The sequence below is a fragment of the Choloepus didactylus genome, chromosome 1 (assembly GCF_015220235.1).
Source record: "Choloepus didactylus isolate mChoDid1 chromosome 1, mChoDid1.pri, whole genome shotgun sequence".
Taxonomy (NCBI): domain Eukaryota; kingdom Metazoa; phylum Chordata; class Mammalia; order Pilosa; family Megalonychidae; genus Choloepus; species Choloepus didactylus.
Window position 1 is genome coordinate 139,067,508 of NC_051307.1, and position 10,437 is coordinate 139,077,944.

The 10,437-nt window shown below is 39.5% G+C and overlaps 1 protein-coding gene across 1 annotated transcript; it reads left to right on the forward strand.

Moving 5' to 3' along the window:
* The first annotated feature begins 606 nt into the window (after positions 1-606).
* LOC119525341 (heparan sulfate 2-O-sulfotransferase 1-like) lies at positions 607-1,818 on the forward strand. The gene is given in 3 exon segments (XM_037824043.1): positions 607-768; positions 850-1,172; positions 1,175-1,818. Coding segments are annotated over 3 exon segments (1,074 nt in total). The 5' UTR covers positions 607-661.
* Positions 1,819-10,437: the final 8,619 nt, after the last annotated feature.

Below are 10,437 nucleotides of genomic sequence, written 5' to 3' on the forward strand. Positions count from 1 at the left end.
TATATATAACTATAATGAGAAAACAGCACATCAGGGTTTCCATGGTCTCGATGTAGGGGCAGAGATAGAATGTAAAGGGCCGGGAGGGGGGGGGGGGGGACTTGTTAGGGTGAAGGACCTGTTCTACTTTATCTTGATCGTAGTGGTGATTATATGATTTTGCATGATTACCAAAATTCATCAAAATAATGCCTTACTAAACAAAAGGAGGGGGAAAAACAGGCCTGTACAGCTCAGTTTTACTAGGAGAAATGTAGAAAGGGATGAATAGATTTTACCTAACAAAAATGAAAAAACGAGGAGCAGCGCGCGGCCACGAGCAAACGAGGGAGGGAAGGAAGAAAGGGAACGAGCCCGCAGGCAGCCGGGAGCGGGAGTCGGGGACTGAGGCAGCAGGAGGAGGGAGCCCGGCAGCTGCTTGGTTCCGTGCTTGCTGCGCGGGCTTTTGGAGGGGGCAGCCGTTGAGTCTGCGGAGGAGGAGCGGGTGCCTGGGGGCGGGGGACCGCGGAGGCGGGAAGCGGGGTCGCTGCGGCGGTTCTCTCGCTATCGCTCGCTCCTTGCCTGTCTCCCGACTCGGTGGGCTCCTCCCGGCGTCGCCCTCGCCTCCGGGGCCCCACTCCCCGCCCCTCGCGGTAGGTCTTGATCCCGAGCAGCGGGTTTCATGGAGCTCCTCAGGATTATGATGCCGCCCAAGTTGCAGCTGCTGGCAGTGGTGGCCTTCGCGGTGGCGATGCTCTTCTTGGAGAACCAGATCCAGAAACTGGAGGAGTTCCCGGTCGAAGCTAGGGGCTGACCCCCATAGACTTCTTCCTGGACTGACCATTGGGAGACGCTAGCAGGAGTCTGGAGGGCAGAAAGGGCTATCGCAAGACATGAAGTCCAAGAAACTGGGCAGCGACATACAATGGATGGCCATCGGCAAGGCATGTCTTTAGATGAGGAAGAGGACATGGTGATCATTTATAATAGAGTCCTCAGAACTGCAAGCACCTCTTTTACCAATATCGCCTATGATCTGTGTGCAAAGAATAAATCCCATGTCCTTCACATCAATACTACCAAAAATAATCCAGTGATGTCACTGAAAGATCGGGTATGCTTTGTAAAGAATATAACTTCCCAGAAAGAGATGAAACCAGGGTTTTATCATGGACGTGTTTCTTATTTGGATTTTCAAAATTTGGTGTGAAGAAGCCACTTGACATTAATGTCATCAGGGATCCTATTGAGAGGCTAGTTTCTTACTATTACTTTCTGAGATTTGGAGATGATTATAGACCAGGGTTAAGGAGGCAAAAACAAGGAGATAAAAAGACCTTCAATGAATGTGTAGCTGAGGGCAGCTTGGACTGTGCGCCAGAGAAGCTCCAGCTTCAAATCCCATTCTTCTGTGGCCACAGCTCAGAATGCTGGAATGTGGGAAGCGGGTGGACTATGGATCAATTCAAGTGTAACATCATTCATGAATACTTTCTGGTGGGAGTTACTGAAGAGTTGGAAGATTTTATCATGTTATTGGAGGCAGCCTTGCCCCGGTTCTTCAGGGGTTCTACAGAACTCTACCGTACAGTAGGAAAGAAATCTCATCTTAGAGAAATCACAGAGAAGAAACTCCCCACCGAACAGACCATTGGAAAACTGCAGCAGTCTGACGTTTGGAAAATGGAGAATGAGTTTTACGAGTTTGCACTAGAGCAGTTCGAGTTCATCAGAGCCCATGCTGTTCGAGAAAAAGATGAAGACCTCTACATCCTAGCACAAAACTTTTTCTATGAAAAGATTTACCTTGAATCAATTCATATTAGATTCTTGAACTAATGTTTTGACCCTCTCTTCACCTTAGTTCTCAACTCCACAACCTGGATTGCTGATAGGTGTATAAGACAATTTGTATTGAACCCAGTTAGGAAACAGGACAATAAAGTCAAGAAAGTAGCTACTGGTTGGTATGTCAGTGTTCGAAGACGTTTATGTCAGTTTTTTTTTTTTTTTTTTTTTTTTCCTGGTTAGATTTTGGTGGGAGTTATAGCTTCCTGCCTGAAAAAAACCTACACTTCACCTAAAATACACACATAGCAGGTCTAATCAAAAGGCTAAATACAATTTCAGAAAAGGTTCTAATACTGTTTTTGACAAAGCATTTTTTTCAACTAACCATGAATGAAGATTAATCCATTTGCTATTTCCACCTTCACCTGGAGGTTTGGGTTATATGCTTCCACTGAATAGTGTTAATAGCTGGTTGACAGTATGTGCTTTGTTTTTGTGAATCAGGTTCCATGGAATTTATTGGAATGTTTATCATGTTTGCTAAGAAATGTTTCTGCTGTAGCTGGATTTGCCCATAGTACATACGTTGTTTTAATTCTTTTAAAATGATGATTAGTGTTAAAAAAAATTTTAAACCATTACTAATACTGTGAAAAAAATAGAGCAGTATTTCTCATTCCTGCCTCCCTAGTATCAAGATTGGGAAGATACTTCAAAGAATGTTGACAATATCTGAAGTTTTATTAAGACTTGCATACACTAATATTAAAAAAGTAAGTTTAGATTTGTTTCTCCGTGGATTATTTGTAATGGCTGTAAACTGAAATATCGGTGACTCTATTTGACTCCATTAGTGAGCTGTGGTATCAATAGGGTTTTCCTACGTCTTCTGTACTTTTACCTGTACACTATTTTTACTAAGCTGCTTCATAATGTGTTTTAAAGCATTGCATTTACAAAAAAGGAAAATGCTGTAAATATTGCATATTTTATGTATTTGGACCAAAATGTTATAAGTAATTAAACAAAAATGGTTTTGCACCAATTTTATTATGTCACGTAAAACCATCAGACCTACTACTCTTGTACTTTTCATTTAACTTTACTGTCAAGACATCACTGAAATGAATATCAGTAATCTTTCAATTTTGATACATAGTACATTATTCAAAATTGGAGGCAGTATTTATGGTGAAACAAGTATGGACAGAGTCAGAAAACTTGATTTCTCTTCCTGGCTCTTCCACTTATCATCTGTGTAACCTTGGGCAAGTCATTTAACCTCTCCTTGCCTTCATTTCCTCATCTTCCAATGAGGATAATAATACCTGCTGTACCTACCTCACAGGAATGTTGCGGGTATTAAATGAGATGGCCTGTGAAAGCACTTTGAAAACAGTAAAGTGCTATATAAATGTAAGATATTATTATAGAAACATCCTTAACATAGTTTCATACCATTCATTTTTTAACACAAGAAAGGTAAAATCCACTTAAAAGCAGTTGAGAAAAAGTCAATTCATATTTGATAAATATCTTCTCAGTGTTATATCTTCTGTGTTTCAACAGCTTTTGAAATATGAAACACCTGTGAACTCTTAAAATTCATGAGCTGCTGCTTGAGTTCGGAAGTTTCCCTGTTTGAAACAGACTTCCTTAGCTGACTAGGGGCAGGAGAAACTTTTGTCTCCAAATTTGAAAGATTTTTCTGTTTTTATTTTACATTACCAGTCAGAAATGGTAACTGTTTTACACTTATGGTTTCTAAGGTATATTCTGTGGAGTTTAATTTCCCTATGCATCCCTTTTCCCCTTCTCAGAGTAACAAAGATAAAGAATTTTAGAAACAGATTTTCTAAAAGAATAGCCTTTAATATCTTTAGTTTAAATAAATATTCCAGAACAAGGCTTCACCAAACTATGCATACATTTTAGACAGCTCTCTTTAAAGGTTATTAACTGGAGAGGTGTTGGGGTGAGGAGCACTAATTATCAGAAAACTTCTACAAACAAATTTGAAGAAAATCTAAAGGAAGATGATAAAAAGAATCATTTTAGCACCTTTTCTTCCCTATAATATGAAAATATTAAGAGAACACATCCAGGAATACTTTTCTTACTTAGATTTCTTCTTTCCTTTTTTTTCCCTTCTTTTTAAATATATTAATTAATTGTTACAGGTATTTGTTGAACATATATACAAATTATTCCCTTCCCAAAAGAAGAAAACACCAAGTTGAGGGCTGTGACATTTATCTGCTAATGACTTCCAGTGTTCAGGTTATTCTTGGAATACAAGCTAAAATCTTCTAGAGGTGCATTAACTCTTTTCAGTAACTAGGGTAGCATTTAGCACACTAGATCGAGGTCAGTAAACTTCTTGTGTAAAGAGCCAAAGAGTAAATATTTTAGGCTTTGCAGTTTACATGGTCTATGTCACAACTACTCAACTCTGCCATTATAATGCAAAAGCAGCCATAAACAATATGTATGTGACTGAGTTCCAGTAAAACTTTATCTATAAAAACAGTTGACATGTCAGCTCTTGCCTATGGGCTGTAGTTTATCAACATCTGCACTAGAGAAAACATTACGGAGAAATGTTTTTTGATCTTACTCCAATGTCCATACACTTCCAGAACCTCCTAACTTACATCCAAAGAATAGCTCTCTAATTCATGCAGTCTCTCTCACAGATTCATAAACTTTTATGACTTAGATTGCTTCCAGGTGGGCATGTTTTCTTTCCCAGTTTACCAGTTCAGAATAGGGGCATTTATTCTATCATCTTTTAGGGTAGTTTAGAAATGTCCCTGGAGGCTGAGAAAGGGGTGGATTTAATTCCATCTGGTCCAGTACAGTTCTGGGAGTCAAGTGAAGAGTCCTTATAATGCCTAACTTTATAATCAATTAAATAGATAGAACCACTGAGACTATAATGTATTTTTTTCAAGGTGCAAATGTGGTTTTCTTTTTTCAGCCTTGTGCTTTTTACAGTATTTTGATCATAGGGAGATTTTTTTTTATAATACAAAAGTAAATTAACCACCTTGAATTTTAAAAGATAATGTTATGTGTGTGTGTGCATATAACTATATCTATATATTTATTTCCTAAAAGAGGAAAAAGTACCTTTTTGTTCAACTTGTATCAACTCCTGTTTTCTAATTGCTGTGAAATGGCAACTGTTGATAAATTATTGTGACTGTTTTAACATGTAATGGGGAGGATATATTTTGATTTTACCCAGCTTTAATCTGCAAAATATCATTTAAATATATCTGATAGCAACACCTAAAATATTGCTTGGGTATTACTTTCTATCATCCATGAACATTTGTGCAACTTTGATCATATTGGGTGTTACTGAATTCCTGGTGATTGGATTTAAACTTGAAAAACAGAGAACTTAAACTTACTGACTTTATAAAATTTTAATTTTCTATTCTGAAAAATCAGTTAATGCCTATGATTTGTAATCTGTTATCTTTTTCAACATATGTCCTACTGGATTCTCAAAATTGTTAGTGTCATCAGTAATTTACAAACAGTATTTTCATATTGCAGATGATTTGCTCATTGTATATTTAGAAAGAAAATAGTTTGTAAATGAGGCTCTCTTTTTTTAATAAAATGAAATAAAAATTCTAAAAGCAGTAGAGAATTTTTTTTTAAAAAAATGAAATAAGGAGCATGGAACATTTTTCTTCCAGAGGTCCAGTGGTCTATCCTGGAAGCTGTAGCCAGAGTGGCTACAGGTTCAGATGCTAGAATCAGACAGTGCTGAGCTTGAAGCCTGCTGATGCCACATACTGTCTGTGACTTTGGGTAGGTCACTTATTCTAAGCCTCACTTTCATCATCTATCAAATGAGGATCATAGTAGCATTTACCTCATTATTTTAAGAATTAAATGAGATAATGTGAAGTGCTCAACTTATAGTAAATGCTCAATAAACATTTATAATTACTTTATTGAACAATTTAGATACCCAATTGCTGCACACATATTCATGTGGATGCTCACTGTTTAAAGACTAATCTTTACTATGGTCACCAAATACCTTAAAGAATCTAGAACAACATTAACAATACTGAGTAATTTGCAGATAGAGGGGGGAGCCCTCATTCAATGCTAGTGAGAATGTCAAATAGTGTAACAGCTGTGGAAAAAAGTTTAGCAGTTTCTCAGAAAGTTAATCATGGGATTACAATATGTCTCTAGAATTCCACTTCTAGATATATACCCAAAAGAACTGAAAACAGGGATTAGAACAGATACTTGTACACCAATGTTCCTAACAGCATCATTCACAATAGCCAAAAAGCAGAAACAATCCAAGTGTCTGTTGACAATTTGTCAATTGTCCATTGAATGAATAAACAAAATGTGATATATAAATGCAGTGGAATATTATTCAGCTATGAAAAGGAATGAAGTTCTGACACATGTGACAACATGGATGAACCCTGAGGACATGATGTGGCATAAAATAAACCAGACACAAAAGGGCAAATATTACATGATTTCACTTATATGAAAAACCTAGGATAAGAAAATTTAGAGGAAAATGTAGATTATAGGTTACCAGTGGCTGGGGAGGGAGAGGGAAGAGGGAAAAACGGAGTTAGTGCTTAATAGATACAGAGTTTCTATTTGGGGTGACGAAAAAGTTTTGGTAATGGATGGTGGCAAAATATTACAAATGTAATTAGTATCATTGAATTATACACATGAAAGTGGTTAAGATGAGAAATTTTGTGTTGTTACCACTATAAAGATTCAGAAGGAGGAGGAGGAAGAGGAAGACATAAGAAGTAACAGACAAGAATTAAAGTATTAAATTCTTGGCTTTTAGTATAGTGCTTTATCCTGTATATCATTCCATCCCTGTAATTTCATAATATTAAAATAATTGGGCCCCATAATTAAATACAGTCACTCTGGATGACTAACTTGCCCTTCTAAACAGGATACAGTCTCCCTCCTTTTAAAATAACAGCTGTCTGAGTAAATCTTAACCTGTTGTATGGAAAGCAGGAAGCAAACATTAGGCAGATGTTCATACACATGTTGCCAGCTATCTGTCCCTATCTATTAAAATAGCACTATAGGCCAAGTCACTATGACTCAGGGTTCCAGGACAACTACAGTACACACAGACCAGTAGAGGGCTCAGAAATGCCTATGTCATGCACTGTGCCTGTTTGGAAATATTATGTCCCCCCAAAAGCCATGTTCTTTAATGCAGTCTTGTGGGGGCAGAGTTACTTATATTTTTGATTAGGGTGTGACCTCTTGATTGAATGTTTCCATGGATATTTGATCCCACCCATTCATGGTAGGTCCTGATTAGTTTACTGGTGTCATTTAAAGGGAGCTCACACAGAGACCAGAAAGATGAAAACGCCCTGGGATATGCTAAGCCAAGACACAGATGCTTGCTGACGTTTAGAGATGCTTGGAGATGTGGACAAAAGGTCATTTGGAGATGCTTAGCTAAGAGATGCTAGCCCAGAGTTTGCTCCAGAGAAGCTAAGAGAGACAAGTCCAGAGACATTTCGGAGAACACCATTTTGAAATGCAACCTGGAAGCAAAGGAACAGCAGATGCAAGCCACATGCCTTCCCAGCTGACAGAGGTGTTCTGAGAGCCATCAGCCATTCTTCAGTGAAGATACACTCTTGTTGATGCCTTAATTTGGACATTTTCATGGCCTTCAGACTGTAAATTTGTAACCAGATAAACTCCCTTTATGTAAGCCACTTCATTTATGGTATTTTGCACAATGGCAGCTCTAGCAAACCAGAATAGTTGGGCAAAGAAGGGGTTGGGTAAAGAAGTAGATCAGGGAGCAGTCAGGGAAAGAAAGACACACACTTAAGCAGAACCCTTAATCTCCAGCCATTCTTGGGACTAGGCTCCCAGCAGCTGAGATTCTGAGATGTATTCACCCTAAAGTGAAACTACAAAATGACTACTACAAAGCTTTAGCTCCCATGGCACCTAGAATGGGATTTATGCTTTCCATGTGCTATGCCCTCTTCCAAGCACTTTAGCTTAACTCAATTATTTGTCAAAACTCCCCTCGGAGGTACATATTATCTCCATTTAACTGATAAAGAAATTGAAGCAAGAAGGGGTTAAGTAACTTGCCAAACATACCAGACCTAGCAGTGGCAAAGCCATCTGAGGCAGGCTGGATCTGGGGTTCATACTCTACATTGCCTATCTCTACTCTACCCAGTGGTATGCCAGGACCAACAACCAGTTCTCCTTGGGTGGGGGGAGGAACCCCAATTTATATTAATTTTTTCCATTTCCATGGTGTAAATACTTCCACTATGGCTGATTTCAAGCTATCAAGTAATGATACCACTGAACATGGAGTTGGGAAGAGATGCACAGTTGCCCCTTGCCAGCCAGTGAGAAACAGCTCTAGCACACCAATGAATTGAATGGAAGGGGGGCGGGGGGAAGAGAGGGAGGGAGGGAGGAAGGAGGGAGGGGAGGAAGAGACAGAAAGGAAGAATGGGAAAGATAGAAAGGAAGAAAAGAAAGAAAGTTGGGGAGTCCAGGACTAGAATAACACAGGCCTTCACCATTCATTGTGTTACCTGTCCCAGCAGCGATGCCTGAGGAATATGCAGATTGTCACAGGGAGGATCCTATTGTAGAGTTTGGTTCAACATGCATTATTCATGTAGCGGGTTCTTTCTCACAAGCAGTCTGACAAATGGCAATACAAGGGGTATAACTAAGACTGGCAACACAATCCATAGCCTTTGGCTGATCCCTATTAGCTTGAATGCTGCAGCCCACCCCAGGCTCTTCTATTCTCTAATGGAGGAATCTTGCCACTCCTTGCTTCAGCCCCTAGCACCTGTGATGGTTTGAATCTGTATGTGCTCCCAGAGAAACATGCTCTTAAATCTAATCCATGTCTGTGGGTGTGAACCCAATGTTAAGTAGGACCTTTTGATGAGGCTACTTCAGTTCAGGTGTGACCCACCTATTTCAGGGATTGATCTTAACCCTATTACTGAGTCCTTTATAAACAAAATGGAGAGAGAGAGAGAAAGAGAGAGAGAGAGAGAGAATATGAATATGATGGAAGCAAGAAGCTGAAATCAATGAAACCCAGAAGAGAAGGGAGAGACCATCAAATGCCGCCATGTGCCTTGCCATGTGGCAGAGGAGCCAAAGATTGCCAGCAGCCGATCTTCAGGAAGAAAGCATTGCCTTGATGATGCCTTGATTTGGACATTTTCTCGGCCTCAAAATTGTAAGCTAATAAGCAGAACCATTTCATGGTATTTGCTTTAATCATCCTAGGAAACCAAAATAGTACCTGTGACTATTTCTGACTCTCTCTGCAATGGAGTCTGGGATGATGCCTCTGTCTTCCAGCCCTGCCACCATGGTTGATAAGACTATTTCTCAAGGCCAAGTGGGCAACATTTTCCCTTTGCTGCCTCTCTTAATGTTGCTGCTACTGTGCCACCATCCCAGTTACCAGTGGCACTGCTTCTAGCCACAGCAACCCCCACAGACTTAACCACCCTCCTCTACCTGAGTCATATGCCTTTTCTTCTTACCTAGGGAGAGCAAAGATGGTTCTTGAAACACCAGAAGGAATATTCCTATCTCCAATCCAAACCCATCCAGGGCAGTTCCATTTCTGCCTCAAGTCTGATTACCCTAAATGGAAATGAAAGTTTACCACCCCCACTCTCCCACCAACCCCCCCACACACACACCCATTGCACAACAGGAATTTGTTGAGTGCCTAAAGCATTGTGCTGACTTTTAGGAATGTAACAATGAATAAGACATTTCCTACTTATGGGGGCTCAAGTACTGCTGAAAATAGAGGAAGAGATTTCAGGCAAGCTTAAAGCTTCATTTTGCTAGAAGAGTTCACCAGGGAAACTGACCGTGAGCAACTGACCTCAGCTTGTTAGCAAGCACTTAGGAGCAGGCAGTTTACTTATGCCTGATCTACAAGACTCGACATTAACCTAGTCTCATCTACCTCTCTGATCCAACTCTATTGTTCTCTCCCTCCTTGCTTTTTCAACTTCAATGTGCAGAGCCCACTCCCTTTGCGGTGCACTTGCAGTGATTACTCCCCCTGCCTGGAATCTTTCCTCCCAAGATATGAATTGGTCTCTTCCCTCATTTCATTCAGGATCTAATTCACATCACCCGAGTCTAGAGGCCTTGTCTGATCACCCTATCAAAACCTGCACACTCAGCCAATTTCTAGCCCCTCACCCTGCCTTAGTTTTCTTCATAGCATCACCACATACCATGTTATGAATGTCTTCATTTGTTTATTGACCACTATTAAAATGTAGGAACTTATTTTCATTCACTGCTAATTTTCCAGCACCTAGAACTGAAGCATGAATAGCATTTTTGAAGGCAGCTGGGATGAGGATATTTCCAGACAGAGAGAAAAGCATGTGGAAAATCATGGAAAAGAATAAGTATCATACTTTCAGTGAATTGGAAGTGAAGAGTATATAACATTTTTTTTTTTTTTTTGAGAAAAGCTGTATTTATTTTTCTAGCAGGAATGTTTTAGAGACAATGTTTTATAAAGGTATTAAGTAAGTCATAATGGAAAATATTTTACTAGTTTTTATTTAGAAGGTGGAATCT